This window comes from Oncorhynchus masou, chromosome 25 (assembly GCF_036934945.1).
Source record: "Oncorhynchus masou masou isolate Uvic2021 chromosome 25, UVic_Omas_1.1, whole genome shotgun sequence".
In the NCBI taxonomy this organism is placed as follows: domain Eukaryota; kingdom Metazoa; phylum Chordata; class Actinopteri; order Salmoniformes; family Salmonidae; genus Oncorhynchus; species Oncorhynchus masou.
The window spans coordinates 46,999,559-47,022,364 of NC_088236.1; the positions used below are offsets into that span (position 1 = coordinate 46,999,559).

Below are 22,806 nucleotides of genomic sequence, written 5' to 3' on the forward strand. Positions count from 1 at the left end.
GGCAGGGCTGAAATGCATTGGAAATATTTTTTGGGGGATTCAGTTCATTTGCATGGCAAAGAGGGACTTCGCAATTAATTGCAATTCATCTTTTCATTCTTCATAACATTCTGGAGTATATGCAAATTGCCATCATACAAACGGAGGCAGCAGACTTTGTGAAAATTAATAATTGTGTCATACTTTGGCCATGACTGTACATTTGCAAAAACCTCTTTCCGTCTATTTTGTAACCTGTATTGCGCAGCTGTCAACATTTTTGTCCTCAAATGAAACTGGTATATTTTTCTATTTATTCCAATCCAATTCTCAGAGAATTTTTATCTTTAATATTTGGCAGAGAAGCAAGTAGGCCTACCTCTCCCACTTGCATCCTCCATTTTTGCAGTAATGCTGCAATCAGTTGGTTGTAACTTTGTATTGAGCAAACATTCCCATATTCTTGATCACTGGATGTGACATACAGTAACTCCACCATTTCTATTCATAGTATCATGAATAAATGTACTTAAAAAAAATCCCTCACCTAACCTTCATGTTGTAAAATAACTGTTATACAAGCCTAATATCTAAGTTCTATTTTATCAGTCTGACAAGAAAGATTCCTAATAATATTTTGGGTTTCTGAAGGGCATACATACAGTACATGCACAATATAAAGATGGGATGGTACATGCATGACCCCTCGTAGTATTGCATGCTGTAGCAGGCTATAAACATGAAGCCCACCATTTTCAGATTTAGTTTATTTAAAGTGTCTAGTTTGAGAAACAGACGCCTCACAAGTCCTCAACTGACAGCTTCATTAAATAGTAGCTGCAAAACACCAGTCTCAACTTCAACAGTAAAGAGGCGACTCCGGTATGCTGGCCTTCTATGCAGAGTTCCTCTGTCCAGTGTCTGTTCCTTTGCCCATCTTAATCTTTTCTGTTTTTTGCCAGTCTGAGCTATGACTTTTTCTTTCCAACTGTCTGAAAAGGCCAGCATCCCGGAGTCGGGACTGAAAGCACTTAATTGCCACACAAAGGGGAAAGGGGGATACCTAGTCAGTTGTACAACTGAATACATTCAATTGAAATAGGTCTTCTGTTTTTAACTCAACCCCTCTGAATCAGAGAAGTTCCTCCTCTGTAAATTGGCTTTCCAGGTCTTTCAGTACATTTGTTAATTTTAGATTATTATTAGGAAAGAAATCCTTACAGTTAATATCATTCAGTGGAGATAGACAATATGCTTAAAATATTATGCTTCCTCTCTCAAAATATAATTTGGTGAATCATGGATGACTGTTTCTGTAAATAATTTTTGGTAGCATTTCTATGTTGATGTTTCTTACCTGGTAATCCCGGGTTTGTACAGCAAAGGAAAGATAGTGATGACGCTTATTGCGATTGGTTATTCCCCGTCATTTGCAACAATCGCAATGAGGCGTTGCAAGCTGTGTACTCTATAGCTCGCTTTAAGACACCCATGGTGAATGTGACAATGGTCAAATGTTTGATATAATTTTATATAATCACTTTGCCTTCTCTTTATTATCGCCTACTATGTTGGCATGTATTTAAAAAGAAAATCAATTCTGATGGTTGTTAAAAGCATAATTTTTTACAATATTAGCTTTATATCATCACTCCCGTCTAACAAATCTAAATCGCTTTGGCAACAGTAGGCCGCAGGTGAGTTGCGGATAATGTCACAGACCTTTTAAAAGTTGTATCATTTTTTAATCGAACTCAAAGTTAACATAAGCCTTAGATGCATTCAATTGTCCTACTTACAGGCATACCCAATTTAGGCTTTTTATTCTCTATTTAAGTATTTTTTCTAAGTATTTAAGCAGATCATGTGAAATAGGCATCTAGTGAAATCACTGTCAAAGACACAGGAGATACTGTTGCATGTAGGTTTACATCATTTAAGGATTGATCATATAGAAATAGCAAAACATTTGAACAACTAAAAAGTAATTAGCATGTGGTGCAGGAACCACTGACTTGCTGCATTTATTTTATTATCAAGACACCTGCTCATAACTCTTAACGGGTTAACTCAGCTCATGAGGTGTCCTAAATATCTGCCTACTAGGTATGACTTATCTTTTATTTTTGCCCATAAGAGTAGGAGTAAAATCTCTATTCTCGGCACTAATGACCAATTTTCGACTCACACTGTGGATATGGGTCCAGATCTGACAATAAAGGAGACAAATATACTTTCAAAATAAACCATTGAAACAAAAGAAAATAAATATTGAAATCTTTATTTCATGTTTCGACAAACCCTGTTGATGTTGCAACAAGGACATCAAAAATACAAACGGACGAGTAACAGCTTTGACAACAGTACGTCACATCACAATGATACATAAACAGAGCAGCTCTGTCACCACCTGGTAGCCAGTCCCCTGCAGGACTTCATTGTATCACTATAAGGCAGCACAGACAGAGTTTCTTTGACAAACTGTTCACTGGCATTGTTTCAGAGCAGAGTATGGGGTGTGTTCATTAGTGCAATCCATAGCAAAACAATTTGCAACAGAAAACCACTTGCACTGAAAACGATAATTGATTGGACAAGTTGAAGTTAGTCCCTCCCTGTTTTGGCACTTTAGCTTCCTAATGAATACACCACAGGTGCTGCACAGAGCAGAGTCGCCACTGACCTTCAACGACACCCGCCATCTCTGCTACTGACAGCAAAGGCCAATAATCCCATCAACACAACCAGATCGTCTCCAGTGCAGACTGTCGGAAGTGCACAGCTGCGTCTCAGGTCTCAAGGGCAGAGTGAGTAGCAGGGAAAGACCCACCTATGGCAGGGTTCAGTCAGTCAGTGAGTCAGGTCAGTCAGGGGTGGGATGCTCCAGGCTGAGTCCCAATGAAACTCCAGGGAGGGAGCTCCCGGACCCTCACAGGCCCAGCGATGCCTTGAGGAGGACGGCCATGTCCTCAGACATGGTGCCCTCATCACCTGGGCACGAAGGGGGAAAAGAAGAAGAAAAGAAACATACGATAATGTGATGACTCCTGTTCTCAACGTGTGTTACTGATGCATTACATGAAAAAGGAGAGGGGCCATGGACACTGAGCTTTGGGTTGAGCACCTCTTTCTCACAATTAAAGACGTTGAAATGTCTGTGTGTGTATGTGGGCAAGCTCGACTGTGTCCCTCCCCCCAGGTTCTTACCCTCCTCGGCAGCGGTCATGTCCTGCTCCAGTTTGAGCTTCTTCTGGCCCAGCTGCAGCATGCCACCCTCTATGGTGTCCTTATGGATCAGTTTGATCACCTGGACAGTCCTGCAGCAGGAGATGGACAGACACTGACCTTCAGTCATTCATCAGAGCAGTGTCCATTCCCTCAGCATCACTAGATCCCCCTATTTTGTCCTCACAGTACCTTCTCTAGGGCCAGAGGGGTTTTCCTGACCACATGGCACCTCGTCACTACTAATAAAGACTTCTCTGTAAGCGAGACATCTCTCGCTACAGATCTCCCTATCGCCCAAATTTAGCCTAGCCCAGACCATACCACCTCCCTGGTCTCACCTGGTCTGGCCCCCCTTCTCGGTCTGACCTGGTCTGGCCCCTCCCTGTCGGTCTCACCTAGTCTGGCCCAATCTGTGGCAGCGGTCCTCTGCCTGCTTGTCGTTGTAGGGGTTACAATCGATGTCGTGCATGATGACCACGTTGGCTGAGGTCAGGTTGATGCCCAGGCCGCCCGCCCGCGTCGACAGCAGGAACACAAAGATCTCCGGGTCCATATTGTAGTCGTCAATCAGCACGATCCTGCACCAAACAAACAGAGGTGGGTCTAGGGATTACAGTGGCTCCGTGCATTTTCTCGACACTCCAGAAGTAGGAGATTCACTAGTAGCAGTGAGATACAATACTACCAACAATCTCAGAGATTTGCCAGTGAACAGCTTTTTATTTAAATGTTATATGCACTATGTCCCCAAGTTACACATCCTATGGAAAAATACTGCACACAATTATGTTAGAAAGAACCCACCCAACCCAGCTCACCTGTCTGCTATGGGTGTGGAGCCATCCAGTCGGACATAGCGGTGGCCCAGGTGTTTAAGCAGAATCTCCACAATGTCCAGCATCATGGTGAACTGACTGAAGAGTACCACCCGGTCTCCCTGCCGAAAGAGCAGAGCACAGCACAGCCACATCACATATCGGGTGTATTCACGACGAACCAAAACGGGACAAAACAAGTGGGACTAACCTGAAATAAGATACACTTGTTTTCAATCCAAAATGTTTTGCTACTGTGTGCACTAATGAACACACCCCGTGAAACGATCTGAACATGGCAGATCGAAATATAATGACTAGAGATAACCCTGATTCCACACCATACTACAATGTACATCCTCCAGAATGGGCCCGAGGCTAAACTCAAGAAAGAGTCGGGAGAAACACTCAAAACAGAGTAATAAAATAACTAGTCTCTCTCCTTACCTTGGTCTTAAGTGTGGCCAGTAGCGTCTGGAGCAGGTGGAACTTCCCGGAGTCCAGCAGTAGGTCTTTCTCCAGCTGGTATTTGTGCAGCGACGAGTACTGCTGGCACAGCCGGTGAAGCTCAAAGTCCGACATCACCGCCATGTCCTCCTGGATCAGCACCGGGTCCGCGTCCAAATGGGTCGGCTCCTAGGGGGAGGGGGATGAATACAAATATACATATTGAGAAAGACAGAAAAAAAAGGGAGAGAGGGTTGACAGAAAGACAGAAGAGATAAGGGTGGTAATGTAGTTTCTTAGGAGATTAACTTACTTGATTTATATAAATCTACAGAAAAAAACTAGGACACAAACACAAAATGGCCAATAAAGCAGCAACCTTGAGCATGAGGTGACTCATGGCCTCGAGTCGCTCTGTGGTGTAGTACTGCCGGTGGAGCAGAGGGTGGTTGGCCATCTTCCTCAACTGCATCATCACGTTGCACAGCACTTTCTCTACACAGATGGAGATGATGTGAGCGAGTGGTTGAGCATGCGAGAGAGAGCGAGAGCAATAGCGAAGGAGAGAGAAAACAGTTTGGTTGAAATTAGGGCACAGGATGTAAGATGCCGAGCACACAAACACGCTTATTGTGCCTGCTATGCACCACCAGTCTCTCACGCCACTGCTGTAACACTACACTGAATATGGTGAAGATTACCCTAGACCCTGATCTTGGGTCAGTGTAGCACTTTCCCCCACTAATGGATAAGATTAGGATTGGGAGAGTAAAATCTGATCCTAGATGTGCATTTAGGAGAAACTTCACCCTGGACCTACACTACAGTTCAGTGCAGTACATACTCTCTCCGATGGCAGACTTCTTGAGCTTGCCCACCATGTTCTGGTAAAGCAGCTGCTGCTTCTCGCTCATGGTGCAGAATTCCAGCCTCTCCTCCTTCGCTGGCAGCTGCTTAAGAACCTGAGAGACACACACACAAACGAGTGCAATACGCACACCCCCCCCACACACATCTTTAAATATCACATTGTGAACCATCCAGTATTTCTCAGTGTAAGTCACTTTGGGAGTGCCCTTACCTCGCTCTTAACTCGTCTGAGGATGAAAGGTTTCATGATGAGTTTAGCCTGGGCGATGCGGTCCCTCTCAAAACGACTCTGTTCCTCGTGGGATTTCTACCACACAAACATCAAGACACACATCCTGCTGTGAGAGTCCCACTTAACACGAGGGGAGTGGGACATGGGCCTGTACTCACAAAGTGTCTCAGAGACGGACTGCTGATCTAGGATCAGAATATTTCTATGCCAAACTTGACCCTTGACCTTACCATGGAGAACATCTTGGCTATCTGCGTGGTGCTGCTGGAGAACATGGAGGGCATGATGAAGTTGAGCAGCGACATCAGCTCCAGCAGGTTGTTCTGCAGAGGGGTGCCGGTCAGGAGCAGCCGGTGCTCCGCCTGGGGACACACAGACAGGTGGTCAGACAGGGAGACACGCAGGGACAAACAGGTAGACAGACGGAGACACGGGGACAGACGGAGACAGGGAGTCAGAATCACAGACAGCGAGAAGGAGCCAGGCAGACAGAGTCAGGAATGTCCGAGAGATTAAAAAAAAACACTGATGGCTAGACAGCGGGACATCAACTCTATTGCACACAACAACTGCTTCTACTACTTGTCAATGTGGAAGTGTGAGGTGTTGTGCCGTGAACTAACGTTGATGGCCATGAGGTGGCGGTAACGGAGGGAGTTCATGTTTTTCAGCATGTGGCCCTCGTCGAACACGGCATACTTCAGTCTGAGCTTGCGGAAGAGACTGCGGTCGCTGTCGTTGCCGATGGCCAGATTGTAGCTGCACAGAGAGAAATTACACCCAAACATGAGCATTTGTAGTTGAACTTACATTCTGTATGTAGACCTACATCGCCGCACACACACGCACGCACACACACACTAGGGAATGCTTCAGCACATTTAAGAAGCAAGGCGTTTTAGTTCCAGTGAACTCCCTGTATGTATCTAATTGACTCATTGTGTTGTCAACACACAGGTTTGGAAACATAGCCCGGGCGATTCAGCAGTCTTCATTTCCCATATGGCTGCCTCAAACAGCGTGTAATGCTCATTAAAATCAATCATTAATGCATTACAAAGTGCTTTTCTGGTTCAGACAGACACGTACGTAGCCCATTAAAACACCCCTGCAAGGTTCTGGGGTGAAGTTGCCCCAAGATCCTGATCTGGGGCCACTGCATTTCCCCACCCAATGGTTAAGGTTTGGATCGGGGGAGGGGAAGCTGATCCTAGATCTGCACCTAGTGGAAACATCAACCCGGAGCAGCTGATAGTCACAATGTCAAGGACAGAGGACGCAATGCTCTTCCCTTCCACTAGAGCTCATTGTGGTTCCACCAATAGACTGAAACCTATTCGACAATATTGTGCGTACGTGTATGTGTACTCACGTGGACACGATGACGTTGAAGTCCACCTGATTGCTGAGGATGTCATGTCGCAGGTACCGCCGGTCCTCCACAGAGCCTGAACATACCAACAGGGGATGTATTCATTAGCGATGGGGGCAAGACATCTGTACAGTTACATATCGGGATATTATTGTTTACGATATATTGTATCGTATCATCTTGACAATATCACAATATTATTTGGCCGCGAGTTGGTTGCACCTGCACCAAAACGCCTGTATTTCTCCTTTACAGCTTGATCTCTATCTTCTTTAAAATAGAGAGTCAATCTGTTTTCAGCCATTTGATTTCCATGACTGACCAAAACTCATTTTCTCATGGATCTCTTGTCCCTCTGCAGCAGACATATGGTGAGCAATATGTTTGGAACACACGAATCGCAAAAAACTAAAATCACCGTATCGAATCGTAATACACATAGAATCGCGAGAATCGCAATACTTATCGTATCAGCACCTAAGTGTCGTGATAATATCATATTGTGAGGTCCCTGGCAATTCCCAGCCCTTGTATTCATCATGAAAAGAGTGTTTCTGTTTGGACAAGTTCAGGTTAGTTCCTCCCCGCTTCGGCCCATCTTCTTCCACTTGGTTCCTAGGGAAAACAAACCGGCTTAGACTCACAGCTATGGATGATAAGGGAGAAAACGACTCACCGTAGTAGACTAACACCTTGAGACTAGGGCACCACAGCTTTAGCTCACGAACCCAGTTATCTGTAGAGAAAATACAGGTCAATTCAATCCAGTCCAATTGATAATATCTGTCATGTTTGGCATAATGTTTTGTTTCGGCTGAGTAAAGGGCAACGGTCGTTTAATGTGAAATGGTCACAGGTTTTTCACAAAACAGAAACATGCCAATAATACACTAATCCTTTGCTTAGGTCATGTGTTCTATTAGTGGTTATAAACAGGCTTAAAGTGGTTATAAAGTGACTGGCACGACGTGAGTAGAGCCCTTACCAAGGGTGGAGGAGGGCACAGTGATGAGGTGGGGGCCGTCGATGCCGTCCTGGTGCAGTCTGCCCAGGAAGGCTATGGCTTGGATGGTCTTTCCCAAACCCTGATTTGGTAGAAGAAAGATGATTTAAGAGAGATCGCGAGCGAGAGAAAGAGTGATAGAGATCCACATCTGCACTTCAAAGTATCAGTCTAAAACAGCATCACAAAGCCCCAGGTTTCATATAAGGACTTCAATCCCACACTGGCAATCGAAAAGTATTTAACCAGGGGTTGCAACTGTTTCAGGAAACAGAACCGAAAAAGTTCCAAACTCTGATTTAAACCAAACAAGGCAAACCCCTTTCCCTTTTGAATGTTAAAATAAATATTTCTCACCCTTTCCTTTCGTTCTCTGTCTGTGTGTAGCACCCTGCAGGTGCTACACCCACACACAATATTACTCAAATGCTCACTTATCTAAATCTGTTAGGTATTCATAAGTGTAGACTGTAGCAAACCGTTTGGCAACGGAAAATGTCTTGCAACAAAAACAATAGTTTCTGATTGGACAAGTTCAGGTTAGTCCCACCCTGTTTCAGACTGTTTACTTTCTAGTGAATACACCCCTGTTGAGGCATTTCTACACCATCCTGCCACAGTACATTGTTTTCTGTTGGTAACAGTTCTAGAACACAGGGAGGGGGAAATTCACAGAAAAAAAAAAATCATACTATATGTGGTTAAGACCCAAATGACACCCTATTCGCTAAGGGCTCTGGTCAAAAGTAGTGCACTATACACAGAGTGTGAAAAACATTAGGAACACCTTCCTAATATTGAGTTGCACCCCATTTGGTCCTCAGAACCGCCTCAATTCGTCAGGGCACGGACTATACAAGATGTCGAAAGCTTTCCACAGGGATGCTGGCCCATATTGACTCCAATGCTTCCCACAGTTGTGTCAAGTTGGCTGGATATCCTTTGGGTGGTGGAAAATTCTTGAAACACACGGGAAACGGTTGAGTGTGAAAAACCCAGCAGCATTGCAGTTCTTGACACAAACCGTTGCGCCTTGCACCTACTACCGTACCCTGTTCAACGACAATTCAATATTATTTTAGTCTTGCCCAATCACCCTCTGAATGGCACAAATACACAATGCAGGCCTCAATTGTCTCAAGGCTTAAAAATCCTTCTTTAACCTGTCTCCTCCCCTTCATCTACACTGATTGAAGTGGATTTAACAAATTAAATAAATAAGGGATCATAGCGTCATCTATGTCATGGAAAGAACAGGTGTTCCTAATGATTTGTACACTCAAGAGTATAAGGAATAGAGTGCCATTCGGGACACATCTAATGTATTCTCAAAAGCAGTGTTCACATTGGCAATTGGAAGTGACTAAAATCCTATTGATTTGCATATCCAATTCAAAGGGGGACAGGCCATCATTGTAAAATAAGAATTTGTTCTTAACTGGACTTGTCTAGTTAAATAAAGGGGAAATAAAAAAATCTATCTAGCTTGTTAATTGCTACAAACAAATGTTTGCATGTGTTAGAGAGATAAACAGCTACCTAGCTGTCTAGTTGACTGCTGTGGCTAGCCAAAAAGGACTTGTTTTGAGAGTTGGATCGTCTTATCCTTTGAGACGTTAAAAGTGTTCTTTTCCTATGCTTTTGAACATTCAAAGCAACTGGGAAACATCATGGCAGGCATTGTTGTCACATTTGCAAAAAGCAGTGTTCACTAACTTCTGAGTGACAGGAAGCACGAACACCACGGCACACACACCCGTCATTACCATGACAACTAGTGTAGCCTTGTCAGAAAATCACTGCTGTCTGAATACACAAATTCGATTTGGTCACTTGTAACCTTCTGTCAGTAGACATAAAAATATATATTTTTTAAATATCTATATTTGAGCATTAAGACCTGCAGTGTGAAGGCGGCTTAAGGGGTAAACCATCTCACCATCTCGTCAGCCAGGATTCCATTCAGCTTGTGTTGGTGCAGCAGGAGAAGCCACTTCAGCCCAATCAGCTGGTAGGGTTTCAACTGCAACCTGCATGGCAACCAATCACAATGCAAGACATTTACAGACAAACCAATCATAATACAAGACCTTCAACGACAAACCAAGCAAGACATTTAGAGGCAAAAAAAAGTATCTGTGAATTGTGGCATAACAACCTATTTAACTGTGATGTGACAGTTGTTTAATGGGGTTAACAAAAGGTTTATTATTTTATTCCTTTTAGACAAATCATATCAGACGTGGGGTTAACCGTTTTGAGAATACATCCATTATGCCATGGTAAATGGATAACTGGATTACCATGGCATTTACTTAACATTTGGATTGATCTATTAGTTACAACAATGAGGAGTTGTTCTCCCAGTCTGAATATAAAAGTATATGTTCCAAATGGAATCATATCCTAGACTCTTTACGGCACTATTTTTGACCAGGACCCATAGGGCTCTGGTCAAAAGTAGTGCACGATATAGGGAAGAGGATGCCATTTGGGACACAGGCTATAGTAGACTAGACGCAATCGTCTATGAATCAGGACAGCAGTGGAAGTTGAGCTCACTTACTTTCTGTTGAGTACTGAGGGCTGGGTCACGGAGCCCATGTCCTTGTCTATGACCTGGGTGACTCCCTTTACCATCTTGCCCGAGATGGTCTGGCACTTGGACATGAGGCCCTGGACCACGGCTCTCTCCCTCAGCACCACCCTGCAGCCCAGCAGCAGCTCTGCAGACAGGCCGTTCTCTTTGTGGAACACCTCCTCCTGAGAAACAGACACACAGCGAGACAGACAAGAGAGGCAGAGACAAACAAAGAGGTGTCGACAACCAGTCCAATCGCTCTTATCTTTTTCTGCTGACATGATAGTCGGGCAATTGTATTGTTCTACAACCAAGCCAAACCATGATTAACAGATAAGTGGCTATGTCATGATTGAGGACTATAGTACAGTGGGCCAACTGAATTCACGCCACAATCATAACATCTCCAACCTGCTGGTGGTGGAGCGTTTCCAAGTTTCCAAATATATTCACTGATCATGTACTCTTCCTTGGCAAATTACGGTGCGGTTCAGGTATTTCTCAGTCATATCAAACTCTATTATTTGAATGATGCTGTGTCTGCATGTTTGTATTACAATTATACACTTCAACAGTGTTTACCATCCCTGCTCCTGGGACATCAATGATTACACATTGTAACTATGCAATAGACTAGAAACATGATTTAAGTAAAGGCTGATTTGTAATTCATATAAACAGCAAAAAAATAAATATGCATATAGTATTTCAATGAGATACAGTACTTAATTTCAACCAGGGGAGAATGTGAAACGCTTTATTGAAAGAAGTTCATTACCCAGGTGTTATAAATACATAAAACATGCATTATAATTATGATAATTATAATATTATAAATACAAATTCAATCTGTACTTCAATGCACATATGGTGTGCATTATAAAACGAGGAAGAAAGAAGGTGGGGAGAGAGGTGTAGAAGACAGAAAGGGAATGAGGTAAGAACAGCAGCAGACAGCATATGATTAACGAATTTCAGTGCTACCCTAATATTCTCTCAGTTCATCACAATTGCAGTGTCTCCTAACCAGCCTTGGGCCCCCAGTTGGCCCGAAGGTTATCTTAAGAGTGGGTGAGGTGACGGGGGACCGGCATCCTCTCTCACATCAAAACATACCTGCAGATGAGACAGATGGATAGAGAGAGTGCATGATTAAGCCTTGTTTTTTTATTCTAACACGGTCAGTCATCATAATCATCAGGAGGTGAAACGCAAAACTGACCCTGGATCATTAACTCTGGGACAACTACATCTCTGTCTGTATTTCAATGTAAAGCATCTCTTTAATAACACTTCCTGTTGACCCAACTAAGTGACCTATGATCATGCTGTGCCCTCTGTGTCAGCCAGTTCAGATCCGGGAGGGGTTCACCAACACAGCTGATATAACTTAGAGGATTTAGGGAGAAGGGGGAGAGGGATGAAGTGAAGAAGAGAGACTATTATTGTGTGTGTGTGGTCTCACCAGGTGTCCAACCTGGCTACAGACTACTTTATGCTGAAAAACAGACATTAGGACAAACAATAGAAGATAATGTCAATAGAAGATACTGTATGTGATGCAGACACCTATCGGAGTGTACTTGAAACATTTAAATATAGAGGGCTATGTGTCTCACCACTTGGTAATTGCAAGGCTAACCCCCAGGGAAATCATGACTTGGCAGCAACAGATGGCAACAGATAGTCCCCTGAAACTGGCTGTGTTTATGTGGTGTAAATCTTAAAATTAGCAGCTGACATCTTAGGGGTTTTTAATTAATGCATGTGAGACAGGTTCCATGTACAACAAGACAGGCAGAGATGGAGAGAAAAAGAACACAGAACTGTTTAATTACCTCTGGTTATGGACACTTTACGCAGCTTCCGCGGCCTGTTCCTCGGACAGTGAACATCTGGCAATATCTACATTTTTGACCCCTTGATCAGCTCGCTCTCTGAAAGTAAAGAAAATAGCTTATTTTTTGTAGATATCAATCTAAAGCAGTAGATGTCATTTTCAGGATACGTCAATACAGCACAGAAAGCTTAACACCAGACTGATATTGTGGTTGTTCATTAGGTGATGGGAAATATGCAATGATACCTGCATCATCTACACGCTGCAAAGCCTCCCTAACTCTTTGTGACAGACATTGTGTTCTTTCATCCTTCTGTAAAAAAAGCTAACCGTTACACTGTCATGAAGTATGATAATATATCGACTATGAAACAAATATGACATGGCCTGCTTATGAGTTGCCATGAAAGAAAGTTAGATTTATTCAACTGAAAATGGCGAGAACGCTAATCGCTTTTGGTTAGCTTGAGAATAATAATTGCATGACTTTTCACTCTACGGTATGGATTAATATAATATAGTAGAATTTTATAAACCTACACTGAATCGTAAGAGCTAACTACTAGCTATTTAAAATTTGGACGGAAAAACGCCCAGTGCTGCTTACCTGAGATGCCATCATCACACAGTCCTTCATAGATGTCCGCTATGACTTCCTTTGTGTCGGGAAAAAGTTGCTTTCAGAACAATTATTTTTGATTGAATTTTTTTTTTTAAAGAAGAGTTTCTCTCAACAAAAAGGCACAAATGTACCTCCATAGCATATAACAATTTGCCTGTGAATAACCACACCTTCATACAAACGTGCTACTGTATGCAGAATTCTTGACGCACAACCGATGCTGCTGCCATATTCTGCCAGCACGCCCACAAGCGAGCCACTCAGGCGCAGAATGATGATGTGTGGGAGAGGGAAAGAAACGAGAATGGGAACAGCAACAATTTGTTGCAAGTTGGGGAGCTAATAGCTGAACAATAGAGACTATTCAACCTTTACTATCACAGACCAGATTTGCCCTAATGACCAAGGGTTAGCTTGCTACTCAATGTCATGAAGTAATGACTGTTCAAATAAGTTACCTTACGCTTTATATTTGATAGCGACGCTGTCCTTACGAACTACATAGCATATCATTACAACAGTATGTACCGGTATGTTAGCTAGCTACCTAACGTTAGTAGTTATACAACAAACTTGCCAGTATATTAACTATAGGCAAAACTACCCAACATTTATTGACTTGATTATTCCAGTCATTCTTAGCTTGGCTAAATGGTATAGTCGTTGTGCTTTCTCAATGGACATTCAGATGCTTTCATAAATTCGCTCTGGCTATCTATAGGCTGGACAATAGAACGAGTCAAAATTCACCCGAGGCTGAAGAACGGCTTAAGAACGTTGGCTAAGCTGGAACACTAGCTCGAGCCCATAGCAAATGAATGGACTTGAACATTCGCAGAGCCTGTTTTGACTGGAGTGATGCTTAGAATTCTATTTCGCCTAAATGGCACAAAAAAATGTATCCCCTTTTTATTTTACCACTACAATCTGTTCATCGGACAAAACTGGAAAAAAAACTACTTGTGTAGAAAGTAAATATCCGCACCTCGATGGTGTCAACTGTGCTTATGTCTGTGTAATGAGAAAGTAGGGAAAAACCAGAAATAGTAAAGTTTTTGTTTAGCGATCGATGACAAACGAGCTCACTGCCAGACTTACAAAGACGAGATTCTCCTGATTAAAATGGTGCCCGACTTGAAAAAAATCTAAATACACATTGCGAGATATTTGCCCAAATAGACAGACATGCCTATATTTCCCCCATAGGAAACAATGGGAAGACCGCAGATTTCCAATATTATTTTGTTGTGGTTTACATTTTAACTATAAAACAACGTGAGCAGGTCTCATTGCCAACATTAGCGAAGCAGGTATTATGACGTTGAACAATAAGCTGGGAATAGAACGTTCGGAAGGTGAGTTGGTGCCCGGTGCTCAATAGAACTAACAGGAGCTGGCAGGTTGAAAAAAAGCACTAAAATAAGGCCTGTTTTTTCACGATTACTTCAAATCGACGGCAAGCAGCTGGAAATATGGTCAAATTATGAAACTGGTCCAGCCTACTATCGACATGGATTTCAGGGCACTCTCATCTGAGTGTACCAGAGCGCAGAATAATTCATTTGAGCGCTCAACACCCGTTGAATATGGCCGGTGTCAGTAAACGTCGGGGAAAAAAAGCATAATTAAATTGTTTCCAGCACAGTTACCAACGCTCTAGATAACACAAACACGTGCTTGACTGCCGTTGTAAGGCCAGAACGCTCAAATCAACCGGTCTTGTCCGCCCGAAAGTCCAGTGCGTGCTCCGAGAGCGAAACAGTCTGAATTTACAAACTGACAATGCTCTGAATTTATGAGCGTCACGTTGTAGAGTGCCATATTTTCTGTTCCATCCTAACGGAAACTCAGAGGGTTTTTCATGGAATAGAAACACCATTAATAAAATTACTTAAGCAAGTACCAACCAAAAGTTTGGACACACCTACTCATTCTAGGATTTGGTGAATAATAGTGAAGACATCAGAACTATGATATAACACCGGTCTCCAGCGTGCCCCGCATTCTGTAGTACAGACATGCTCTGCTCTCCCTTATGTAAGGAATTAAGCACTTTCCCATGTTTACTACAGTATGTATTGTAGACTGCACAGTAGCCTAATAAACAAAAACACATTTCATTAATAAAATAATGGAGAAAAAAAACACTTTCAAAATGCAGATGTTGATTTAGTTATGGATCCATAACTAATTACTATTGGAATAATTATCACTGATTTACAGAAATATTGGAAGAATGTTGTGTAATGAAGGCAAACAATTTAGAATGTGCCAATCCTGTAGCCTACTCCCGAGAATTATGTTGTACAGCGCCATATTTTCCATTCCAACCTAATGTTATTTCAAAAAAGGTTGTAACTTCTCTGGTAATGCCAATACGGAATACTATCAAATGCTTCTCAAAGGTGCCCTCTGATGGTCAAACTAGCAGTAAAAGAAAAAAGTGGCTGAGAATTAAATGACGTGCCACAGAACATTGCATGCAAGGTGTGCTGCAGTATGACGCAACTTTTAAAGGAGGAACCACTGTAGGTGTTCCTTTTGTCCAGGTGGGAAAGGGCAGTGTGGAGTGCGATTAAGATTGCGTCATCTGTGGATCTTATCTGCGGTATGAGAATTGGAGTGGGTCTCGGGTATCCGGAAGGATGCTGTTTATGTGTGCCATGACCAGCCTTTCAAAGCATTTCATGGGTACCAACCTGAGTGCTACAGGTCAGTAATAATTTAGGCAGGTTGCCGTGGGTAAAATAATGTTAATTGTGTAGACAATCATCTAAAGAAAGTCAATGGTCCAAACCTTAAGTCTATCATAATCTGTTCAAACGTTACTAGAGTTTGTACACTTGTGAAATGGACAAAATTAGGATGACAAAATATAGGTCCATTATCTTTTCTAGATAATTTATATCTCAAATCAAATATTATTGGTCACAGATGTTAGCAGGTTAGCAGACGTTAATGCGAGTGTAGCAAAATGCTTGTGCTTCTAGTTCTGACCATGCAGTAATATCTAACAATCTCACACTCATTCTTATGTTTAATAAATGTATTGTATAGTGTGTGTGTGGCAGGCTTACAATGACGGCAAAAAACAACATTTGAGAGTGCGCTGACCCTGGTGCTAGAGGGGGTACGCGGCTGGAAGTTGAATGTTTGAAGGGATACAGAACTATAAAAAGTTTGGGAACCACTGGCATAGGATAAATACACTTCAACATGAAATCAATACACATTAGTAAGCCGTCAGCTGTATTCAGCACTTGAAGGAATGAGAGTGTTGTTTACTCTGTAATGACACTCTTGCAATGGATAAGCGGTGGAAAATGGCATACTATTCCCTATATAGGCTCTGAGTGGCACAGCGGTCTAAGACACTGCATCTCAGTGCAACAGGCGTCACTGCAGCCCCTGGTTCAAATCCAGGCTGCGTCACATCCGGCTGCGATTGGGAGTCCCATAGGGTGAGCCACAATTGGCTCAGCGTTGTCCGGGTTTGGCCGTAGTATGCCGTCATTGTAAATAAGAATTTGTTCTTAACTGACTTGCCTAGTTTAATAAAGGTTAAATAAAAAATATAGTGCAAGATTTATCCCTTGAACCATATGGGTCCGGGTCAAAAGTTGTGCACCATATAAGGAAAAGGGTGCCTGTTGGGACTCAGCCAAAGAGTTCTGCTCACGACAGGCCATGCGACTCCAGATGGCTGCTGGGGTGTTTTGGACCAAAAATCTGACTGGCTCTTTTTTCCAGTAGGTAACATTTCTACCTAGCTTTTATTTTTACAGCGGAGCGTGACCAGAAAGATACCAAGCTGTGATATTTTATTAACACATCTAGATTGAGAAGATATAGACTACTGTTATTTTCAGTGTTAACGTTAATGGAGAGGAAAAAACATCTCAGAGAGAGAGGGGGGGGGTGGATCTGTGGTCACTCAACACTTTAAATTTGATAGACTATCTTTAGCATCTCTATAATTGAAGTTCTCATACATTCCCTTAAAAAACTGAGGATATAACGCATCCCAGCAGCAGTGAAAGTAACACACACACGCTCTCTGAACGTACCATTCAAGGCACCGACACTTGTGCCTTCATTCCTCCCTGCAGTTTCCATGTTTAAAAGAACCTCATCTTGTTCTAACCTGCTGGGTTTACCTTGTGGAGGAGCAGACCCACTGTGCAACACTGCCGGCAGTGACACACCCGAGATTCTCTTTACATAATACATGACGTATGCCATTTAGCAGACACTTTTATACAAAGTGACTTAGTCATGCATGCTTACATTTTTCGTATGGGTAAGTTTCTCTTACTCACCAGGTCCTGCCAAACAGCAAAGGGCCGTAGCTCCACAATCTTCTGGGCCTTCTTCAATGAGCAGCCGGCGATGAGGGACAGCTCATCCAGCGATGCCTCCTGGAAGAAGCTCAGGATCTGGCCTTTGAGCGTGGATGTGCCTGCATCCTCCGCCACAAAATCTAGCTCGTCGTCCTCGCCCTCAAACTCACTGCTGGCCCCTTCCGTGTCCTCATCCTCCGAGCTGCTGGCCCTTTCATAGGAGGCGCGAACCTTCCTCTTCCTCTCCGACGCCTCCTTCTTAGCCACGCTGGTCCCGTTGGAGAGCTTCTGGCTGGTAGAAGTCGAAGAGGAGGACGAGGAGTTAGGCCTAGATTCAGGTGCAGGTTTCTTGAACAGCCATTTCAGAGCGGAAGCATTGCTTCGCCTGGCCTCCTCCTTGCTATCCTTAGACTCCCAACGGTCTCTGCTCGGCTTGGCATCACTCTTTGCTTTGCTTGGTTTGGCATTACTCTTGGCATTCAGTACCTTTTGCTTGACTTCAGGGGAGCTGGATACTTCAGGTGCACGAGAGTCTTCATCTTCAGCAGAATAATCAGTAAAAAAGGGCACAGTGAGGAATATAAGAAGTACAGTACAAATAAATATAGTATATAGTGGTTGTAGCAGCACATTATCAGTGATGTTTCAACTGGGTGAGGACAGCGTCATCTCACCTGGGTCCGAGAACATGCGCAGCACCTCCAGGGCGTCATCCACGTTCCACTCATGTTCCTGGAGCACGGACCTCAGTTCCTAGAGAGTGACAGACGGGGTACAATAAAACACTCTTCATTAAGATGTGGATTCTCTCACCTGGAGTGTCATGATCATGTCTCTACCGAAGTGTATGTGGCTGCCGTGTCAACGTCTGCCAACAGTCCCCCTCACCTCCTTATCCTGGTCGGGGAACTTCCTCTGCAGTTTCCTGACCATGGCCTCCCGTCTCTCCCAGCTGGGCTCTGCTCCCTCCTCAGAGTCTTCAGGCTGGAAGATCAGACCGCAGTGAAGGGTAATATTGCCAAGAAGATGCAACAGCACAGTGACTGCCTGGGGTGTTTTTTTTGTGCACACCGTAGCAAAATGTTTTGAAACAAAAACACACCTTTCTTAATGGTCAAGTTCAGGCCTGTTTGGTTGCTAGTCCCAGTCTTACCAGAGACGATCTCCTCTTCTTACTGGGCTGCGGAACCACGTCGCTGTCTTGGGAACTGCTGGAGCCATCCTGTTTCCTCTTTCGCGTTGAGTCTGGACAAACAATTGTGTCAATGTGTGGGGAGATACACATGCCAGATGACCAAGCCAACTTCTGGTTTGGTCCTTTTTTCCCCTTCTTCATGTTTTACCAATGGCAGACAAAGCCCTATAACCATTATTACAATGAGGTCCAGGCTATGTTGTCATGAGCGGAAGAAAACATGGCAGAACCATGGAAAACACTGGTCAAGCTGTGTTTGGGGGTGCGGTAGGGACAGGCTGCAACCTGCTGACTATGATGTTAGTAAATGAAAGATACCTTTGTCACCAAACATCAGGCATGAGGCTATGGCACCATCCAAAGTGCTTGTGCTTTTAATCACCTGAAAATAACACAAAGTTAAACATTTAGCTCTGTGTATCCACAGAAACTGAGCAGCAGCCATCTTTGAGAGACTATACTATAGCTTGTGACATAAAAGAGACTATGACATTACCTCCAGCAGCTCCTTCCCGTCTCTTTGAGGGAAGATTTCCTGCAGTTTGGCCAGTCTCTCTTCCAGATCCTTGTCCATTTTGTCTTCCTTATCAGATGTCTCAGTCATCTCTCTTACCTCTCGCTTCAGTGATTCCTTTACAGGTTCCCTGAAATAGAAAGAACTACAAAATTAGACTGGCATATTAGGCTACACTTCATGGAATTCGTTATACCTTGAAGGAAGTCAAGGGGAATATATAAGTCTAGATATTTCAGCGCTACTTACGTCACCCTTTGTGTTAATTTATCACTTCTCGAGTCACTTGCCAAATCGTCAGAGTCACTGATGACATCTTCAAATACTACTCCTCGCCCAGGTTTTCCAAGGTTGGATACAGGTGTTGTTACTCGGGCTGGATGTGCCACAGACATATAGGCAAACAGTTTAGCAATCATTTTACTACCCCAGGGAGTGTGTTTTGGAATTCTAACCCCTTTTAAAAGCACTGTGTGTTTGAACTACAGACTACTGGGCCATACCATTGGATTTGTTTTTCTCCAGCATCTGTAGATACCAACCAATAGTCTGATTTTTATTTTATTTTACCTTAATTTAACTAGGCAAGTCAGTTAAGAACAAATTCTTATTTTCGATGACGGCCTAGGAACAGTGGGTTAACTGCCTTGTTCAGGGGGAGAACGACAGATTTGTACCTTGCCAGTTCGGGGATTTGATCTTGCAACCTTTCGGTTACTAGTCCTATGCTCTAACCACTAAGCTACGCCTGGGGGCTGCGCTAGAGCAGTATCTGTGAGACAAGGACGGATACTGAAGGGGCCCGGGGTCGGGAATTTAAAAACATATATGTCTGTATCACAGAAAATGCCAGGTCTATAATATCTGTAAAAAGCTCACATAGTTGAGGTCACAAACTCCAAACAGTTGTCACTGACTAGTTGGATATTCATTTCCCAGTGAGCAAAAATGTCTGTACTTACAGCATTCATGGAAATCCTTCAGGTTTTTGCTTTGGCAGACCTTTTTTTTTAAATGTATTTTTTATTGACATTTGTCAATGAAACTCATGAATGCAACCGTTTATGTACAATGGTTGTGTGTTCTAATTGTAGCCTTCGTTGTCCTGAAAATAAAACGGTAAAAAAAATACACTTCACTGTGAGGATACATCTAAGGCTGGATATGCAGATACATGAAAGTAAGATAAATGAAAAGCGGATTTTCGCTGGGATCTCGGGACTGATTTAAAGCGAGGCCCATAGCCTAGGCATGCTGTTGTTGTTAGCTCCCCGTTCCCCACCAAAAACATAGTTTAATTTGCTAACGGCAGCCATATATCTAGCTAACGTGACTGTTAACTGACGCCCAGAGAAAGCCACTGATAACGCAAGCTAGCTAGCTGTCTAGTTAGTGTTGTTGGCTATTAAGGCGACCAAGCAAGTCAGTGGCTGTCACCTGTCAAACAGCCAACGTTAGCTAGCTAGATGCCAACAGTCAGTATCAGCAAAGATTATCCCCACGGATATAACTATGCGTTATAAAAACCTTTGTTACAGGGGTGGATGTTAGCTAACGTTACATTAATGATGGCTGGCTACTGTCATCGAGCAAATCATACCTGGTTTATTCTCCTTTCCCGACTCTGGACATACGGAACCGCTGTATTTGTCCTGGTTTGATGTCGGTTTATTCTTGTCAAAACGAAACCGCTCTAAATTAAATAGACTCATTTTCAAACGGCAAGTATTAAACTTTACACAGCTCGCACGCAAGAGAGGTGAGGTCTTTGTCTCCGTACAAAATATTCCTTATTCTGGCTATCGAAAGCTGGCTGGCTACGATTACCATGAATTGTATGAATACCGTTAACTAGCAAGCCAGTCACGTGTTACTCGTTTGAAAGCCGATCTCAACAGTTTTAAGTATGTAGATACTCAAAATATCTAACGATAAACTCACCAATAACACATTTCAAAATGCGTTCATTAATTTAGATATACAAGTTAAAACTACAGCTATCTTATATCCCCCGCGAACTCACACTGCGGCGAAAGACTATAAAAACGCTATCTATTGGACAAGATAACTCAGGAATGGACCAATAGTAAGAAAAAAAAGATACTAAAGCCGAAACCGGCTTTACACTTCCGGCACCATGTTACCACAGATAGAACAATGAGACAGATATTTCACTGGATGTTTCAACATGAAGCATCCGCTTGGTGTTTCCACTCACTAACAAATATGGTAGTGAGAGGAAGCCCACTGGCGGGCAGTAGGAGAAGATTGAACGAGATCGACTTTGGCCGACATTCTGCAAATTTTCTCATGGATGAAACATTTGATCTCAATACTGTTTTCTCATTCCAAAACTAGAATACGTTTTGATCAGAGTGGACTAAGGTTTGTAAACTTTAACCTTTGCAAAAGTTTTTAAAAATGGAGTTGTTTAGAAGGAGTGCAAAGGAGATTTGAGTTATTGCACAGGCGCACTTCACAGAGTAGGCGTTCCCTAACGAAAACATTCAGAGATTTAGAGAACGCGCCAATAGGATCTCGCTAGTTCGCACTTGGCTCTGCCTCCCTCCTCACTTGTTCTACCCCCCATGACTCATTTGTTCCCATTTGAAACTAAAGACTGTGGTCTATCTAAATATTTGATGTTACTTCTTGTTAACTATCCACAAATAGAAAAATGCGTTATCACAGATAGAACAACAAGACAGATATTTCACCGGATGTATAAATGTGAAGCCTCCGGTTAGTGTTTATTCTCACTACCAAATATGGCAGTGAAAGAAGATGGATTTTAGCTGACATTTTGCACATTTTCTCATCAATGAAACGTTTGATCTGCAATAAATGTTTATGTTCCCAAAACTAGAATATTTTATGAACAGAGTGGACTAAGTTTTGTACACTTTACCCAATGTAATTATCAGCTGTTCAGGAGTTGTATGGCTTGGGGGTAGCTGTTAAGAAGCCTTTTGGACCTAGACTTGCGCTCCGGTATCACTTGCGGAAGCAGAGAGAACAGTCTATGACTAGGGTGGCTGGAGTCTTTGCAAATTTTTAGGGCCTAGGGTTTCTGGGATAATGGTGTTGATGTGAGCCATGACCAGCCTTTCAAAGCACTTCATGGCTACAGATGTGAGTGCTACGGGTCGGTAGTCAATTAGGCAGGTTACCTTAGTGTTCTTGGGCACAGGGACTAAATATATGCTAAAATGCTCCCATAGGTTGGTTCTGCCCCCCTCCTTGCTTGTTCTGTCCGCTATGACTAATTTGTTTCCATTGGAAACGACAGGCTGTGGTCTTTCTTCGGTTAGTTATAGATATCGTTGGTAGTACAGCACTCCTGAAGCAAATTCGAGTTAAATGCCTTGCTCAAGGGCACATCGACAAATATAGATTTTTACCTGGCTACCTGCCGCTATGTATCCCAACACATCAGAGATTAAAAAATAGTCAAACGTTTTTAATGCTGATGTTAATCTGTCATGTTTCAATATTTGCTGACAATTTTAACATAGGTTTTCAATAAGGAATTAAATATATAACTGGCTAGCTAAAATAATCCAATAATTACAGATTATTTAACAGGGATTTTTATACAGCCCAACCCTAAAGATTTGTGCATGTCCACTCGGTGACAGCTATAATAACGGTCTCACTCCCTGTAATAACAGAGCTACAGTAGTGTCCACAGGAGGGCAACACATACAAATACTCTTACCTTGAGCTGGGGTGGATACTCTCTTGGCTCATACATCTACAGGTGTGAAC

The 22,806-nt window shown here is 42.9% G+C and overlaps 1 protein-coding gene across 2 annotated transcripts; it reads right to left on the reverse strand.

Annotated features, from left to right (window-relative positions):
• Window positions 1-2,210: 2,210 nt before the first annotated feature.
• On the reverse strand, window positions 2,211-21,166 carry LOC135514413 (SWI/SNF-related matrix-associated actin-dependent regulator of chromatin subfamily A containing DEAD/H box 1A-like). Of its 2 annotated transcripts, none has more exons than XM_064937889.1 (23): window positions 20,639-21,166; window positions 19,288-19,414; window positions 19,021-19,168; window positions 18,843-18,906; window positions 18,483-18,574; window positions 18,218-18,313; window positions 18,004-18,082; window positions 17,309-17,868; window positions 10,513-10,709; window positions 9,886-9,976; window positions 7,929-8,028; window positions 7,620-7,679; window positions 6,944-7,019; window positions 6,195-6,330; window positions 5,802-5,933; window positions 5,551-5,646; window positions 5,314-5,431; window positions 4,849-4,964; window positions 4,470-4,658; window positions 4,026-4,144; window positions 3,603-3,785; window positions 3,187-3,296; window positions 2,211-2,970 (listed from the first exon to the last, which is right to left on the reverse strand). In XM_064937889.1, the coding sequence occupies exons 1-23, from the start codon at window positions 20,748-20,750 to the stop codon at window positions 2,909-2,911; spliced, it is 3,063 nt and encodes a 1,020-aa protein (XP_064793961.1). In that variant the 5' UTR covers window positions 20,751-21,166; the 3' UTR covers window positions 2,211-2,908. The 2 variants fall into 2 exon arrangements, with proteins under 2 accessions (XP_064793961.1, XP_064793962.1); XM_064937890.1 differs by lacking the exon at window positions 20,639-21,166 and adding an exon at window positions 20,001-20,350.
• Between the last annotated feature and the right edge of the window lie 1,640 nt (window positions 21,167-22,806).